The sequence below is a fragment of the Stigmatopora nigra genome, chromosome 1, assembly GCF_051989575.1.
Source record: "Stigmatopora nigra isolate UIUO_SnigA chromosome 1, RoL_Snig_1.1, whole genome shotgun sequence".
Lineage (NCBI taxonomy): Eukaryota > Metazoa > Chordata > Actinopteri > Syngnathiformes > Syngnathidae > Stigmatopora > Stigmatopora nigra.
In genome coordinates, this window is record NC_135508.1 from 9,428,878 (window position 1) to 9,448,165 (window position 19,288).

At 40.4% G+C, this 19,288-nt stretch overlaps 1 protein-coding gene across 1 annotated transcript; it reads right to left on the bottom strand.

The window, feature by feature from the left end:
• Positions 1–13,317: 13,317 nt before the first annotated feature.
• bhlhe23 (basic helix-loop-helix family, member e23) lies at positions 13,318–15,084 on the bottom strand. The gene has a single exon (XM_077731434.1). It carries the CDS (start codon positions 14,635–14,637, stop codon positions 13,942–13,944), a length of 696 nt encoding a protein of 231 aa, XP_077587560.1. The 5' UTR covers positions 14,638–15,084; the 3' UTR covers positions 13,318–13,941.
• Between the last annotated feature and the right edge of the window lie 4,204 nt (positions 15,085–19,288).

Below are 19,288 nucleotides of genomic sequence, written 5' to 3' on the forward strand. Positions count from 1 at the left end.
CTCTACTACTCCAGCGTCAGATACTCAACACTGTCTCAGAGCACATATCATACGACGTTTCAGTATTTAGTGAAAAATGTTTGAACGTTGTCAGCTATTTACATGATTTACTGTGTGTCCAGTAATCTCGAACCTCTGTCATCACCTACTCAATAGTCTTTGTCAATGAGTTGTCATGACCACCAAGGTAATTCATGTTTAAAGCTAATGACGTTTTGTTTTTACTTGAACGTGTAATCAAACATACATATCTATATTTTATGTGAAAACTGAATTAATGAAGTACAGCCCCAAATGAACACGTAACATATTTCTATAGAGTGTTGAACTGATTCACACAGAATCAATTTTAAACTATTTTTTATTTACCTTTTTCCTTTGGGTTAAATCAACACTTTTAAGAGAGTACATTTTTGTAACTCACGAAGTATAGGTAAATCAGTGCAACATTTATTTTGCCTTTGTCAGTGTTAGTTTGACTACAGTTAGAATATTTTCTGCAAAATTAATCTTCAATATCCTAATGCATTGCGTGTTTGGTTAATATCAGTGAGCAAAGTGGCTTCCGAAAGCTTATACTATAGGACTGAATTGAGATCAGAATGACAAATGGAGACAAGAAATCCCAATCCCCCATTTAGTTGTTGTTGTTTTTTTTTTGTCGCCAACGAATTTCATCTATTTTCGGAGCACAAGACCAACCAACAACCTCCATCCGGCAAAACCTGAACAGGTGCAGAATCAAACCATGTTTTTGCTGTTAGGAAAACTACTGGCCCACTGGATGCAGATGCCCTTAAACCATATTTAATCTGGATTACAGAGAACAAGCAAGCATTATTTAACAGACATTACAGAGGACACTAACAGCAGTCTGGGAAAAAAATGGACACACACATACACACACACACATACAACACATACTTTGATGCATGGACACAAAGTACAAACAAACGCAGAACAATCAATTTAATGGCTGGCATTAGTTAACTGCCAAATGGTGGGCTTTTTATGGCAGGATCAGCAAGCCCTTGAAAAGATAAATACGGTGCACAGATCCCAGTAATTACCGCAATCCCCTTATAGCATACAGACACTAGCCTGGCTCAGGAGCTTCTCTGGCGGACTGTGGAGTTGTACATTATGCCATTTTGGACACTTTCTGACATCAGGATGGCATCACAGGTCCATTTCCTCTTAACTTTGGAAACACCCTTAGATTCGCATAACATATTGACATTCCGACTGAATTGTGATGTCCACATTTATTTATAACCTCATGAAACACAATTTAAAAGATTGAAAAGCAGTCTATTGTTTTTTCTTTTTTAATTTTTTATGTATTTACTTTTTAAGCAGTCCACATTGAATTAAAAACTGTAGCAATCATACATAAATCACCCCAAAAATATCTTTAGTAAGAACAAAATGTATGTATTAGCGATTCTCCATACTTTTATGATCAAGTCAAATGTTTGAATAATGCTAAATAATTCAAAAGATAAAGTGCTGTAAGTTGTTGAGCCAATTCAATCAATTATCATCCCCTAATGCCAAAGCTTCTAAAGTGCATAGGGCAGCTAATTTGTACAATATAAATGGTTTGAATAATTATGAATAATTTCATGAGAAAAACTGTTCTTAAGTTGTCGAGCCAATTCAATAAATCACTTTATGATAAAGCTTTTAAAGTGCATGGAGCAGCTAATTTGTACATTATAATCACAAGAACCGTATCCAAAGTTCTTCCTATCTTCGCATAAAGTTATGAGTGACAGACTCAGCAAGGTGTAATCAAAGAGTTTGTCATTAACAAAATAACTAATTATTAAGAGTTTGAGTTTATGGAGAAGGAAGACAAGACGTACTGAGTTCTGAAGCATGAGCGTTAAACTTTTTTTGAGTTAGTGTATTATCATCATTTCGTCTATATCCACAAAATAGAGCGACTCAATTCGTACTAAGGCGACTTTCCAATTGGAGATAGACAGTGCGTGTGGAATGGAACAAAGGAAAGACAACTTGGACTGAATGAAAAAGGAGACGGATGGAGCCATCAGATTGGTCCTTGTCTTGTTGTGAGCTGCTGAAGTAAGGGAGGAGTCATTTGAGTCATGGCTACCGAATGAGAAATGTCAACAGATTGAGTCAGAGCAGAGCCGGGAGAATGTATCAACACGCTGGCTGAAGGCTCATGTAGCATTTTGGGACTGGGCTACTGGCAAAATGATCGGACACTGTGCTTGTGCCTTCGTGTCTGTGAGTGTGTGTCTGTTGTGTGTGTATGTGTGTATGTGTGTTGTGTGTGTGTACATGTTGCATGGGGGCGGATGTGGGATTGGCTTAGTCTGCTGTCTATAATGAATGGTTAATGTTAGTCGGGGAAAAAATGAATACGGTCACCATCTGCTCAATCTAAGTCTGCGTTCTGTGCATGTGTGAGCGTGTCCAAATTCACACACACACAAACACACACACACACACTCACACACACATACACACACACACACTCACACACACATACACACACACACACACACACGACCACAAGCACAATGCGTTCTTAAAGAGGGATTTGGAAATATGGACTGAAAGAAGACAGGAGGGAGAAGAAAAGAGGAGCAACAGAAGAAGGATAAGCAATAAAAAGCCGGCACCAAACAGAGAAAATAGACAATGTCAACTTAATTAAAAGAAAAAAAAGAATGCCTGCAAACATGTAAAGAGTGCTGCAGAAGAGATGCAAACACAGGTGAGCTCGAATGGGGCACAAGTGGTCCACCTGTGCGGAGTTTGCATGTTTTCCCCAAGCCTATGTGGGCATCCTCCGCGACACTTGTGAGGATAGAGCTGTTCAGAAAATGAATTAATGAATGAACCCAAACATTAAACCAAATGTACATTAGGTATTCCCTCATTTTTTGTGGTTTTTCACTTTTCGCATACACCGCTAAAACCTGGAAAAATGTGAAAACCACAAAAGATGAAAAAAACGAAAAATGGGGTTTTACTGTGAAAAAATATATTCGCAGTAATCCTCCATTGTTCACTGTGCCCCAACAAAATGCGAAGAACGTAAAAACCATAGAAGATTGAAAACAAACGTGGTTTTACTGCAAAATCAATGTGCCCCACAAAATGCGAAAAACACAAAAAATGGTAGTGCACCGACAAAACAAAAAGAAAACACATCAGAGTTTTAAAATTATTATTATTAATGTGAAAGATTCAGAGGAGCTCAATTCTTGGGCAAACCAATCAAGATGTCGAAAATAATAGGAAAAAAATTGGAAGAGTCTTAAGAATAAGGGCTCTAATGCGGTACTACAGTCTCTACACTAACATATTTAAAGCTTTTGTGGAGTTACAAGTGTTGAGGACACTGGAAGAGTATCATCCCAGCTGCGCTAACACATAAACACACTTTCTCGCCCACACACACTATGAGAGAACAAATGCATTTCTGTTCATTTACATTTTTTTATGTCTTCAAATTATGACTGGGGCGAACAGGAGCACTGATAAAACATTTGTGATACTTCTCAGAACAGCGCTTGATAAGTAAATACAGCCTACATCCATAATCCTCATGTCACTATGCTCTGCGTGCACACACCCACACACACACACATGCTCGCACACACACTTGCACTGCCAGGTTGTGATTAAATTCTCTGTGGCCTATGATCTGCCTTTAAATCTTTGCAATTTTCATTTTATGCAGCTTTAATATGGATCATAGTCGCTCTCAGAGTGCCCCATCTCCTAATCTGGTGCAATCTGAGTTGAGCTTGACTGCGCCAACATCTGATGCTAAGACAAGCAGTCACAGCCAACCAGCCTCCATCAAAACCCATAAGGCTCCGAAACAGACAAATTTATTTTCATTTCATTCATTTTCAGTATCTACCAAATTAACAATAACAGACATCACTGTCTGTGCGTGTTCCTAAAAAAAAAAAAGGGTGACCAGTGCACGGCAATTGTATTAATTCTATATGTCCGGGTGACAATATCCTGACATGACCTTAATGAGGCTGTGGGAAATGCTTGGTGGCACCATGTTTGATTTGGTCTGGTGAAATTGATGTGATTAGAAAAACATGACCACAAGGATTATTTTCTCATGATATACACTCGTCAATACAAAAGCACACGACAGAGAGTAAGAGATGACCCTGTTTTTCAGAGCAGCGGGTCATAAGAGGATTAAGCAATTAAGGACACACAGTTAAAAATGTATAATCATAATTGTAGTGCTTACACACCCAGGAATTATCATTTTTATTGTAAGCGTTAACGTTTATGCAGAAAACGGAGAACGTTGACGTCTTATTTCCCTCAAGTGAAAACTCAAGTGTCATGCCAACACAGAAGCCATTGTACAGCTGGCGACTTGGATCGGAACCAGCAGGCCTCCTGCAGACTCTTCTGTAAATAATACCGCTGCTGATGCGGGGGGAAACCCACAAACTGAGCAAAGATCATGCTTGGCTTAGCCCCCACACCCCCTCCCGCCTTGCTGTATCATGCCCTAATATACTCACACACACACATACACACACAAAGTACAAGTTACTGTAGATATGTCCATCTGCGAGAGGTGATTATGTTTGCTAGGAACATTAACGAGGAACAGAGAGTGAGAATGGAAAGAGAATGAACACCAGAGGGGAAAAGGGGTCACCCCACCACCTCCGCCTGCTTAATCCCCACATAGGGACAGACGGATAGACCAGTTCCATATCGCAAACCCTGCACATATTTGGACATATTTAGTGCTTCTGCTCTGCTGGGACGCGTTGTTTCGCCATATGCTCCCCTGGGTGCGAAGTGCTAAAAGAATCAAATATTCAAATAGTCTACATATTCTCGTTTCTAACCATACATCTTGCAGTATCTAAGGTCAGCTGTGATATTATCTACCCAGAAATACACCATTCAACATTCCACCATGCTATTTTGCAGTTACATTTTTTTTATTGTTGTCTTGACTATTATTGTTGTTTTTTTATTGGTTTTCTTTTATTGTTTTCAGCATGGAAATCAAAATTTGGATGATGCCTAACATTACTATAATGCATTATATACAGTTGATATAAAAAGTAGCCACAGTACTTTGGAACTCCCAGGTTTTCTGAATATGTACATTAATATAGCAGGCCAATTTTATGTTCAATTCATCCATTTCTTTATCATATACGTACTGCTTATCCTAAGGAGAATTGCCAGGGCGATAGAACATATCTCAGTGAAGAAGGGAAAGGATGTTGGCTAAGTCTGAACAGGTTGCAAGCCAATTTTAGGGACAAAGATACAAATAACCGTTCACATTCACACCTATAATTTTAAGTGTTCACGCAACCTACACTGCATGCTTTTGGGATGTGGGAGGAAATTGGACTACTTGGAGAAAAACACATGCACAGTGAGAAGTTGCAAACTACGTACAAAGGAGTTCCACAGCCTTGGATCAAATCTTCAATTTCTGAATTGTGAGGAAAAATATAATATAATAGCTAACATGTTTGCAAAAGTATGGACGTCTTGTTAAACCGGGGTTATGCTTTGTGCACAATTAATCAATAATATTAAAATGTCATGCCAAATTGCAGTCAGAACTGCCAAAGTCGTACACTATGTATGGTTTATTAGCCCAAAAGTTTGAGTTTCTGGACATATTACTGGCTTTCAAACCCTAAATTGGGACATACTTTATCTAATGTTATGGGGAGGTGTACTGATGACAATTTCATAGACAAAACATACAATTTTCAGTTGCGGTTGGGCAGTCACCAAAATGTTTTTTTTCTTCGCTGCGGGAGCCTAACTAAAAATAATTGAAAAAAAGTGGATAAAAGTGAGGCAATTTAACCCCTGTTAACACATTGATTGTCAACATATGAATATTAATGCCATTGGTTCATTGTTAAAGATCATTATTGTAAAAAGACACTTTCAGTTTTATTCTTGCTCTCAAAGAAGTAACATTTTCTTTTTTTTCCAGCCTCGACTCGCATTCTAATGGTGAGAAAAGTATTTAAATAATGTTTTGTGGACTCTTTCTCACAATAATTTCAATGGAGGTGAGTAAACTTTTTTAAAACCACTGTATAGAGCACTTGCCTCCCTGGTTAAATGAGAGCATTTATCAAGCTAGTGATGCCTGTCAGACTAATAGGCAGACTGCAGTATTTGTGGCATGCCGGCAAAGTACATTTTAACACAAACAAAGACAGATATCATGTAATCTGGGTGCAGGTGTACAAGTGCAAGTTTACCTCAGCAAACATGATGAAATCCCACAATAACTCCCTCCCCCCTTCATCAAATCCTCTTAAAGCAGACTATATTACATATCTGCCAAACAAAGACAAGTCAATCAGAGCAATCAAGTCCGTCAGGCCAACCAAGCCAGCCACGCCAGCTTGTCTCATCCCATTGTTGTGATTAAAATGAAAATGGAGCAGGGGACATTAGTAGAAATCCCATGTTCACCTTATAAGGAAGATCAAAAGTCATCGTGTGAGAGCGACTACGTGTGTGTGATTGCATGGGTTCGGGGTAATTCTCTCACTTGCATCACAAAAACAAGGTTTTGCTTGTTTGCAAAATTATTTGAAAGATTGATGGATTAATGAGAATAGTCATATTTAGCATTTTCCTTCTGGGAAAGTAATACTGCACATTAATTTGTAACTGTTGGTTGTGTGTTGAAAAAAAACACGGTTATCAGTCAAAGCTCAGAGACACCTTTCATGAATGAAAAAATGAAGAAGAAATAATAATTTATTTAATTGTGATGATTACATTTGTATTTTAGTCCAATCCAATATTTTAGAACACAACAGGCTTTCCATGTTAAACTCAATTTCATTAGTTAGCATTGATCATTTTTTTTGTTTGTTTTTTTTGTTCAGTTTAATCATGAGACGGAGAATGTACTGTGTTTTTAGAAATAAACATTTTAGTCAAGAAAGCTGTGACAATCAGTAAAAATTAAAGTCTTATTTGATAGTAACTGTAGGATGTGGGCTGGCATCGTCATTTTAGAGCATGTTATTGTCTTGGTATTGCATAAAGCATTTGTAATTTCATGGTTTGAACAAGTATTGGTTTAAGGAAGATGTTAAATGAACTGCCATCCATTTTTTCTGGGTCATAAATGTGACTTTGATTGGCAGCTGGCATAGCTTTCCATGGCATTTGAGAATGAGAGAACTGTTTGTCACACATTTGGGCATTTTTTTTAATCGTTCAAATTTAACAAGTAGATTATTTTTATTTTGTAGTGTGTTCACTTTACAGTGCAAGACATTTTTACTTTCGTTTTAAGGGAAATTTAAAAAAAACTGTGCTCTATTATCAGTTTCTAGTTATGCTCATACCGAGAATTGGTATTGAAATACCAGGGAGTGAGGATGCGTATGTTTGTGTCTGTTTGAAGAAGCCTCCTGAGTGGTTTCCTTGTAAAAAAGCATGCTTCAGATTATTGTTGCTTCAATTCACTTCCTGAGATAATCCCTAAATCAACAGAGGGAACGGCAGGTGACCAGAACCGACAGAGATACAGTATGGGGCTCTATTAAAAGACAATCAAGAATACATGCGTAAACTTATGGTCATAATTAATACCAATGTGACCCTTTTTTCAACCCTCCAAACACACTAACTCGTGTTTCACTTAGTGTAAAAATGTCACCCTTCTGGCCAAGATAACACACTGTCATTCATTCATTCACTCAAAGTCAGCTCCTTTATTGGCTTCGTTTTCTCTCCAAACACATAAACAATGAATACATCAAGCTGAAGCTACTGTTCAGATGTACTTTATATGTTTCTTTTCTACCGATCTGCCTTGTGAGAAGTGACCTGGGGGACATTCATGAAAAAATTCTAGGAGGCCAGCAGAAATCCTTGAAGACAGACAAAGAAATGAATGATAAGAGTATAACCTTTAATTCATGATAGGATCAAGATCAATAGTGTGCTGAGATGTCACAAAAGCAAAACAACAACACAGCAGGTGCGACCTCGGACATAAACAGGAGGTGTTTTTCCTCTTGTGGTTGATGTTGCACTTAAAACAATTGGAGAACAATAACTATCTGCACGGATCATATTCTGTATTATTATCCTCTTGTTTGCATTCGACAAACAGGGAATAACAAGGTAGTGGAACAGGAGCTTATCTAGAGCTCATCTATTAACCACTGCGGCATTAGTATTCAGCCACACTCATATGTGAAGGTGACCAAAAAAAATGTCCTTAAATATATATTTTTAATGCTGTTATTTACCGTCCGTTTGCTCTAAAATTCACTCTTTGCAGGGCAGCCTCTGTGGCTGCATCTTTCAATCAAAAACCTGTTCTTATATTTCAGTCTTTTCAAGATAGATCCGGATAAAGAGGAAAACAATTTCCATATTAGAATGAAAATGTTAAAATATTTCAGAAGAATTATCCCTTCTGCAAAACACCGTAAAAGCTCTCTTATTCGTTCTAATCCTTTAAAGTCTGTTATCACCTGATGGGATGTCATACTATGTGAACATTATCAACAAGACCAGGCAAAAATAATGTAAGCGGGTCCCTGTTGTCCAGATTAGAGTGAGCATGTTTCTATCCCAATTTAGCTCTCCCCTAAATTGTTTCTTTCCATTTCAGCATCTCCTCTGGCTTTGTTTTGGGAATTGCGTGGCAAGCAAATAAGTCATGTCAATTTTCATGTAGCAGAAGCTACAAGGTGTTCTCAATGTGGGAAACAGAATTGGTTGTCCCCTATTTTTTTTAATGCTTTATGTAGTAGGTTGCCCCAGTTTGGGTACTTGCCAGTTGGCCTTTACATGTTCTAAAGAAATTATAATTTGTCCATTTGTTTCTATGTCCAGATTTGCAAGTGATTGTTCTAGTTTTTCCTGTGAGGCAGAAATGGAACAAATACAGCACTGCATTAACTTCTGACTTTTGTGTATTGATATTGACAGAATCGAAATGGAAAACAACATTTTTCTGTGACAAAGCCGCTTGAGCGTCACCAGGCAAAACAAGAGGATGAAAAATAAAGGAGCCTCATATTATAGCATGACGTTCTAGTGGTTTACGTGAGGTAATTGGTCGTAGACAGAGGAAAATCCCAGCGACTGAGCCTGTGGACACTCAAAGCCCCTCAGGTCCGGGACTCCTCTGCTTTCTACATATTGAACCGCAGAGTCGGTGGGCTAAGAAGATTACCACAATGGGATGAAGAGGCCGTAAGCCTTCTTCTTGGTGCAGTGGATTCCTGGCTCACAGTGAAAGTTGCAACAATTCTCTCAAGCCCTTAAACTGCTTGACCTTAAAAGCTTTGATGGTGAACTCTACACAAAAAGTGACAAGGGAAAAGAAACAAACAAATATTGCACAGCCCAGTGGGGGGGCTTGATCGAGAGTAACCAAAACAAAACTTTCGTCTTTCCAGTGCGAATCTCCTCAGGATTATTTAGTGAGCTTGTCTTGGCCAGAATGACAGGAAGAGTTATTTGTGCTGTAATGAAGCTGCTTAATGAAATCAGTGCCCTTGAAAGTTCTTCATCAATTTTAGCTCCTGAGTTCGCTTTGCTCGCACACCGTCGCCATTCCAGTCCTGTCAGCTAATCCGTGAACACGGCACAATATTAATTAAACACTGCATTTCCTCAAGTATTTAAGTGAAGCGCTCTCATTGATAATGAGAAGGTTTAAAGGAGTCACATCCCACCAAAATTACTTTTTAAACTGGCCTTATTAAGCAGAAAATGAGGCCCAAATCAGCCAACAAGCTCCTCATTAAAAGCCACTGATCCTTGGCCGCGCGCATGTTTCCATGCTTTTAATTAGACTAGTCGGCTACAGGAACTGCTATTAATCTTGTCTTTTCATTCAGATGTGGGGAAGGAGTTGGGTAGGGGTGGCGGAATAGGGGCTGCCATGTTGACTGTAGCGCTGCTGCTCAATCCAGTGGAACCTCGACCTCGGATAAGAATTTAAACAGTCAAGTGACATACTTTCACTTCATCAAATCATTTAAATAAAGGCCACCTAACTTGCATATACATAAGTCCACGTATTTCTCGTTCTGGTTATTCAAGTGCATCATTAGAGAAGCACAAAAACATAATGGGGGATGAACATCCCGTTCATGGCTGTGAGTTAGTGTGTGTGTGTGTGTGTGTGCGTGTGTGTACGTGTATTCAGAAGTGTCTCTGGCTGTCTCACTGTCTCCACATGGAGGATTATTGATGGCCAATTACATTGCTTTTGTCATTAATTAATGAGGGTAACGAGCTCCCCATGCAACCCACAAAATCAGGGTGCTCCTCAGCTGGTACTGAACAGCAGGATGGGAGCTAGTCCTACTATGTGTGTGCGTATCGGAAGTGGGGGGCTATTAAAGAATGAGACACGGAGCTGTCTATGAGAGACATCGCTGAGGAGAATTGAAATTTGACCTCGGGGCTTTACATGTTGGCGTGTCCAGCTAGTTGAGGTGTGCGCGGCTGTGTATATGTGTGTTGGTTCACCACCAGTTCAGTATCTGTAAGGCCATTACATAGATAAGGCATCACTACATTAACGGATGCCCCCATTTGTCAGATCACATTCTCTTTTAAAACTACAAGCTAAATGGGCAGAGTGATGTGCCTGGCGAGGAAATACGTGTGTGTGTGTGTCTGAGTGGAGGGGGTGTCGGGTAATTGGGACAAAATTCTGAGATGCGTCTAAGAGAGCGTTCAACAAAGTGGTGACAAGGTCTTTCGGTGAAGACATGCCATGACAGCTCAAGTAGAGCATTGAAATTGTGGAGAGAAAGTCCTCAACAGCCTGTTCAAATGTTTTCTGCTCTCTTGATATTTGAAATCACACTTGTCAAAGAAAGATAAGCCACTAGTGCAGTGTTGTACTCATTTTCTTCCTACCAAGCCTAATTTAGTCTTTTCCGCACTGTCTTGGTCTACCATGCATGGTGTTAGGTGCCTTGTGGCGGTAGGCAAAACGCTTTGTCCAGCTGCCATGTATAAAGGGTCTGCAGTCATATGAACACACACTGAAAGACAAAGCGCACAACCACATGCAAACCCCCCATGCACTTAAATTAACGAATGAACGGGCCCAACCTGTTTCACTGCACTCGCAGCTATGTCGCCCTGAATCACATGGCTCCCCGGAACCGACTGACTCACCCGCTCATTCCCTTCGACAAGGCGGGGCTGGGAGGGTTGTGAAAGGATGACGTCACAAAAGGAAGGTTGCAGGGTCCATCTTCAAGTTTTGGATAATTGTCATCTTCAATTGCTTCTATTGTTGGCCTCACCTAGATGTGAGATTTTCCCACCCAATCTTCATAAAACCCAATAATTAAGCCACTGGTATTCTGGTTTATTTGAATAAAAACAACCCAATGTTTCAAACCCCCTTTGGTTGTCCAACGTAACTATAATAAGAGCTGAAGCATGCTCATTTTCCTCGGAGGCCTGCAGTTGTTGTTAGTAGAGTATGTGTGTGCGCAGAGTGTGTGAATGGAGTGCTACAATGTGCATCAGACATATAGGCTTGCACATGAAGAGAACTTAATTAGAGAAAACAGCGCTGTCAGAAGCATTAGGCAGAGGTACACACTTAAGGGCATATGGTTTTAGTACCATAGCATCGGGTTGTAGAAAAGCACACAAACATACCTCAAAAGCTTGGAGCCATGCTAATGAAATCACTCTTTTTCCATCCCGCTGAGAGGAAACACAAATGTTTACAGACATCACACACTCTGTCCGTATACTCGTGCACCACGCTGGGATGTCGACAGAGAGCGAATGCACTGATGGACTAGAGTGCACTAAGTGTACTATTAATTTGAAGGATTATTTGCACCTATTCTGCCAGTATAGAACTAGGAGTTACATAGAGTTTAAGAAATTATGGGTTTGAGAAAATTCAATTCTAATTCATTGCTGTGAAGTGAAATTCCTACATTTGGTCAACATTTGGACTAATGTGGGGATTTTTTTCAGTTTTATAATTTGAATTTATTGGCAAATCATTTAGAAGGGGATTCTAAGAATTTTGCCACCATGTTTATTTTTCTGCATTTTAGCAACAATGTGCAAAACATTTTTTTCAATGAGCCACACATAAACAAAATAATATAGGCTGCACATCAGATCAAATTCACATGCAGATATTGGTGAATAAACTGGGAATTATAGTTTGTAACTGCAATTGTTTGCCACCAAGCAAATACAACACATAAAAATTCTTGTCATTATTATCAAACCGGTTCAAATGTTTGAAATTACCTACATGTAAGTTCCTAAAATAGATTTTGTAATTCACAAATGTCCCTTTATCATAACAAAAAAAATACATGTTTCAAATTATTTTTAAGCAACTATCTATATAGTATGACAATAAGTCAGCGTAGAACCTTTTTCAAGCGCATGCTCGGGCATCTCGGGCAATGTTTGTCACATCACATTCCTGACAAGACACATGTCATCAGTAGGGGCAACTTAAAATGCCATGGGGGGCGTGTTGTTATGACATGCTGCTAAATTGCAGAAATAGAGACGGACTGTCTCGTATAATAATCACAATAGTGCAACAAATGAAACGATTAAAGCATGGAAAAGAGTCACAAAGCCAGATTAACCTGGTCATAGACTACCATTAATATAGGTCATGTATAGCCAATGATCAATTTAAAAAATATATATATCAATGCAAAACTACGTCTTCCAAGTTGCATTAGGTGCTACTTGAGACCAAACACAGAACAAGGTGTTTGAATGGCTCCTTTTTGACAAATACCCCCCCTCATGCATGGGAGCCCCGGCCTTACACCACCGTTGTCCCCATTAAATGGGGCAAGCAGACAGGAGCTGAAATCGTGTTAATATGCTGTCCGGAGTGTAAGAGCTCGCCATCGGAGACTGCGATCAGACAAATACCCAGAGACAGGTCCTGGGTGGCCCCAGGCACCTCTTATGTTCTCCCCCCTCCGTGCCACCCACCCTCGGAGTGCCAAAGTGGCCCCACCAGCCGCACCGAGCTCGTTTGGACCGATTTCTTCATGTCACAGGGTTTGTCATGCAAGAAAGCAAAGTTGCCAAGTCATTATGGAGGGTCACTCAAACAGTGAGTCGCATGTAAATTATTTACATGGCAATTGTGGAAGAATTGTTACCTTTTTTTCTTCACATTACGAAGAATTTTCGACACTTTAATCCGGACATTTCAAGATGACATTTGTTAAAGGACAAGAACAAGAGCTGCAAGGATGACTAAAAATAAATTAAAGCCAGTCCGAGCATAACGATATGATTTTAATAATAAAGACATGTAAACAGTTTATGAATTAAATGTAGCGACAGAACCAAACACGCTTTTCATTGCAGGCCATGAATAGAAGCCTGATTATTATCGTCCGACTTTTTTCTCCACACTTGTACAATACAATCATGTGACATGTGCAATATTTTGAAAACATTAAGTTGTTGTTGTTCCATTATTCTGAGGAAAAATGATCAGACATCAAAGCATCGGCAAATGAATGAATATCATTTTCTTCTTTTAAAAAACATTTAACCATAAGAGTTCAAGTTCAATGGGATTATACTTTGCTGGGTTATTTTTGTTGTTGTTTTTCATTTGTGCATAGATTACAAATGGGAGAAGAAAGGGTCAAATTGTAAATTCACTTTTGTCATAATATGGCCTTATTGGGTTCTATTATAGGAGCGAGTAAGAGTGAGGCCTAAACAGTTTATTCGTTAAATCAGGACCAGGCATGGTAGTATCACTTGTTCAGAATTATGCACAAATTTCGCACAAAATGATTTGCAAAATAACTCCAGAGAGAACGACGTCTTTGCAATTTCAAAAGTCCGGCAAAGAACGATCGACGCGCGTGCACGAAGCAAATCAAATCAGGGTTTGTCGTTACAATGTTTGAAGAGTGTGGCCGGTGTCCCCGTGGAAAAGTTGGAGCACTTCTCCGCGCAGCCGGCTAGAGCCGAGCCCGAGAAAGGATAGACGGCGGCGGCCTGGCCGAAGGGCGCCAGTGCGGAGGGAATGGGCGACGAGAGGCTCTGTCCCTGGTTGAGATAGGCCACCAGGCGTCGCATCTCTTCCAGAGCCTGAGCCTGCATGAGGATGTAGTTCTTGGCCAGGAGCAGAGTGGCTATTTTGGAGAGTTTTCTCACCGACGGGCTGTGCGCGTAAGGGATGACCGCTCTCAGGCCGTCCAGCGCGTCGTTCAGGTCGTGCATCCTCCTCCTCTCCCGGGCGTTGATGCTGAGCCGTAGAGAGCGCTGCTCTTTGGACTTCTTGGCCAGGGGACCCCCGGTCTTGTCGTCCCCGAAGGGGGCACTTCTTTTCCGCGACTCGAGCGAGTCGAAGCCGTCTTCGTCGTCACTGGTGTGCTCCCCGCCGCTCTCGTTGGACTTGGCCGTCTGCCCCGCGAGGAAGTCAGCGGCTGGCGTCAGCGGGAAGCGGCCGGGGGTTGTGGGACCGTGGTGGCCGCCGGCACCGAAGCCGAAGGCGGACTGGCCGTAGCGCTGCGTCAGGTCGAGAAGCGCGTCGTTGCTGATGGACTTGAGCAGGTTCTCATCGCTGGCGTTCATCTTCTCTCACCACCACAAAAAAAAAAAAGAAAAAAAAGAACCCCAGAAGAGCCAAGCTTCTTTTTCCTTCTGCAATCAAGTCGTCCGTCCGTCAGTGCGCCCCTTTTTGTCCCTCTTCTGGCCTCTCTGGTGGTGGATGTCTCTTCAAGAAAGAGGCTGTGAGGAGGAGTGTGAAGCGTCTACATGTGCGCGCTTCTCCTCGCTGCGCGTAACTCGCCACCGCCACCACTACCACCACCAGCAGCACCAGTAGCACCAGCAGCGTCCACCGCCGCCACCACCACCACCTCGACCACAAGCCACAAAAACGACAACTTGGGCTCAAACTTGTCCCTCCAAGTGTGTTCGGCTGAGGGTGGCGTGCAGTCAGTCAGTCGCCTTCTCTCTCGCCTTGAGCAAATTGTAGCTCGCGTTCTGCCCTGCGCGCGTCTTACTTCGTTTGTAGGCGCGCCAGGCCCGCCGGGATTACTCGCTCGTCCAATCAGGGCCACTTTGCCATTAGTCTTTCCCCTCGCTGCGTGGTCATTGGAACGGAGCCCGCTCCACTGTCCACTTTGTGACACGTGTAGTGGTGGTTAGTGACAAAAAGTACACTTCAGTACATATAAGTAGATTCATCAGACAGCTGCCCCATACTCGAAGTCTTTTCTGACAGCTTTTTCCTTCTACTGTAAAAGTCTTCTTTATGTTTGTGCAAATGTGATTTTTGTAGGTGGTCTGGCAGCCAAGTGGTTGGCGGCCTCACAGTTCTGGGGTGGAGGGGTCAATCCCAGGTAGGTCCTCACTGTGTGGAGTTTGCATGTTTTCCCCGAGCTGGTGTGAGTTTTCTCTGGGTAATCCGGTTTCCTCTCACATCCTCAAAACATGTAGGCTGATTGACCACTCTAAATTGACTCCAATGTTGACTTTCAACTAATAATTGAATAAAATGGCTAAAGCTGCCGAAAGACCTATAGTACAAACTCTGACACAAGTACTTGAATTGCAACACGTTTAGAAATTGATATAACTATTACAACATACCGTTCAATGAACATATGCAGAAACATGACACCACTATCTAATTGATAGGTTTAGCGATATCTTGTGGGAATATTATATCTCTCGATTCAACGCCGGTTTTGGTTCTAATTTGGTAAAAGCCCTGGTGTTTGGCAGACATGGACTCTTTATCTTTTATATTCACTCCTACTGACTGCCTGGTAAAAATGGAACACTACTGCAGTTGGATTTCTGACAGACAGAATCAACAACTGTCTGTTATGAAGATTTAGTTGAGCAAGTTAAAGTATACAAAAAAACGGAAGCCGGATTTTGGTTGAACTACGACTGCAGATCTGGGGGATCGTGGTGTCTGAATTAGAAACGTCAACATCAATTGATGAATCAACTTATCAGTTATGATATAAATCAACAAGTACTTAAACAACTGGCTAACTGTTTAGAGACAATTATAACAGATCCATGACATTTCAGTCAATCAATTTTCTCTCATTTCTGTGGCCTCTATGTGAAGTCCGGCTGTTTTTTCGCTCTAATTCAATGGAGAAATTGTGGATATCTGTATTAACTTAGGAGAACAGTGTCAATTACTCTCACGTTATGAAACAGTAGTAGCCCCTCTCATTTCAGAGTCCAGTTTCACAGAAAAATCACTGCACGGTCGAGTCCAGCTTAGCTTGTGACTTTCAAAACACGCATGTTTTTCAGCCGAGACAAAATCCTACTAAAATGATAGATCGAAGATTAAAAGACAGAATAGAAAATGAAGCAAATAATAATAATAATAAAAAAAAGAGAATAGAATAGAATATTTTCTTCGATAGTTATGGAAATTGGTGCCATACGTGAGAAATAGTTTTTTTTTTTTTGGTAGAATTGGAGTTGGTGAAATGTTGAAATCCAATGTATGCTTTTACGTTACACTGCCAATGGGGTTGATTGAGACAAAGAAAATAATCTAACTTCCTTTGAGTGTATACGTGCATGTTCTGCATGTATAAGCAATCTTTATGTTTTTACGCCATCTAGTGGTAATATATTACCCGTACTGTAAAACAGCTGAAACAGTACATCAAGCCAAAAATAATAAATACAGATCTTCAACAAGTATGTCGTCAGTTCCCAAACGATAATTAAATTTGTTCGAAGAAAAAGTTTGTAGTTTGCATGTTCTCCCCAGGCCTGCATGGGTTTCCTTCGGGTACTCCGGTTTCCTCCCACATTCCAAAAACATGCACGATACGGCTGATTGGACACTTACTTGCCTTTAGGTATTATCTATTTATTCATTTTTATTTTGTGTGTTTTTGTTCAAAATAACAGAAAAATGCAAAGTGTTCTGTTAGGTTCACCAATAATTATACTTCAATATAATTATAAAACAATACAGGGGGACATCTGATTTAATTAAGGACATTTAATTAATTTGGCATCTCTGATGATAATCTTGGAAGGAGGTTTCATACTGACGTACTCGTCACAAATGAAATTCTCGTGGGGAGCATTTTCTCCTCCCCATTTAAGGCCAAAAGTAAAAAAAAAAAAAACAATTACAAGTTTATTGATTAATCCAATTGCATAAGCAAAAACAACAGCTGTAACAATCATCGCATATCAGGTATTCAATAATAACAATTAAGGTCTGAACTCAAAACAACTCCATTGGAATTTAAACAAAGAAGCCCCCATTCGGCAAAACTATTTCATAATCAAGCGAAAACCGCGTCACGATTTACGTCAATATGCGAGTAATCACGGAGGTGTTTGGATAGCGATCACGCTGCATCAGCAATTTCGTAAGCATCCTTCCAGGTCTGCATTCTGGGGTAAAGGTCAGACCTATCTCCCAGTAAACAGTGCTCGGAATGAGGACTTGGTGACATATTACGATCCTGAGCTCGCCCCAGACAAATTGTATATAATCTACTACATTTGACACTTAGAATGAAACATGAAGTTGACACACATGCTTCATTTTCATGGGCTTCCCAAAGTAATGTCGGGGGCCAAATCTGGGCTGCAGGCCATCAGTTTCACAACTGTGCCTTACAGCCTAACCATAAAGTGCTATCGGCATGATTGGAAATAAAGGAGCAGGTGAGTTTTGTTAGTCATTATTTCCATTATTACATCATATTGTAAAAGTCCTTCGTTATGACACTGTGCAAAACTTGGACGTTATATAACATTCATAATGGCAACTGCAAAGTACTTAAATCATTCAGGTAAGGATTGTTATAGGCGATTTTATTTTTTCTTCTGATTGGACAAAGCACTTAAAACCTCTTCTAAATTGTCAGGATACCATCTAAAAATACAAGATGGTTTGAAAGCACATTCAATGCGACCCAGTGTCGCCATAGCAACTGCAACCTCAGCTGCTACATTAGGTTTGCCTAGCGTCCACCATTTGAGCACATTGCAGAATATTTTCAATGCAATGCTCCTCAAAGTCCACCGAGTGGCAGAAGAACATTTTTTATTGCTCAGAAATTGGCATCATTTTCATAAGAACATTTCATCCACATACAGTTGCTGTGCAGCTTCTTGCATTGTTCGACCTTGAACCAGATCTTTTTTATTTTTAATGCTTTGTTTATTTTCTTTGGTCAACAGATGAAGTAATAAATCGCGGAGACAAAGCTCAGAAGAGAGTTTCTTGGGCATTTCAAATCTGAATTTCTCATCACGTAGTTGTAACTTAAGCACAAATATAACGTCATAAAGTAACCTCTGCCTACACCAAAGGTATGATCTAAGGATCTCATTAGATTATTCGCGATTGACCAATCGATCGCGCAGGTACTATTTGTAGATCACCAGAGTGTAAGATTTGATCCAGTCTGTTAGTTTAGTTTTTCTTTAGGCCTGAACAATGTCTTGTTTCCACTGCCATGTGTTCACCAAAATATTGTCGCTTATTTAAAACATGCATATCTGACGCACTTAACGATCATTAGGCTCTCATCAAGATCGGAACTGTAGTGTCGACAGCCTCACCTAACATAAACGACCTGTCACAGCTGCTTGTTGATGTTGAACAGATAAAGAGACTTGCCGCAACTATGTTTCAATTCGACGTCCTTGGTTGGTAATAAAACTCAGTGCCGTACCTATACCCGTTTAGCTTTATCTAACTATCAATGCAAATGAAATGCTTATTGGCTGGAAATATCATTATTGCTGTATCACTTCCATCAACATGTTATTGTACGCAATATTTGTCAATAATTGTCAGTAGCATACATACATACAAGCTACATTATTTGTCATGTGATGATCTCCCACTTAGATCACTGCGGTATTTATATTGTTTAGGCATATGTACCCTAAATTTCATACATAAATTGCCCCCCCCCCCACACACACACACAATTGTGATGCGAACACGCGCATGCAAATCAAAGTCTCACTCAGAGTAAAGATGGAGTATGGCTCTTTGATCTCGCGCTGCCAACTCTGATTAAGGTTTGGATTTACAGTCAAGTCCTACAGGGACCTGGCAGTCATGTCTCTCCCCCTATTCTGCACTGGAATCTAGTCTCCCTCTCGGCCAATCAAAATCTCTGATTGATGGTGTTCTGCTCTAATCATGGCGACTCTTTCAAAAGACTGACACAAACTTTGTATCTGACATTGCAGAAACAAC

Bases quoted from the DNA above. Each gene is read 5' to 3' on its own strand.
- bhlhe23 (XM_077731434.1), bottom strand. From the start codon at position 14,637: ATGAACGCCAGCGATGAGAACCTGCTCAAGTCCATCAGCAACGACGCG.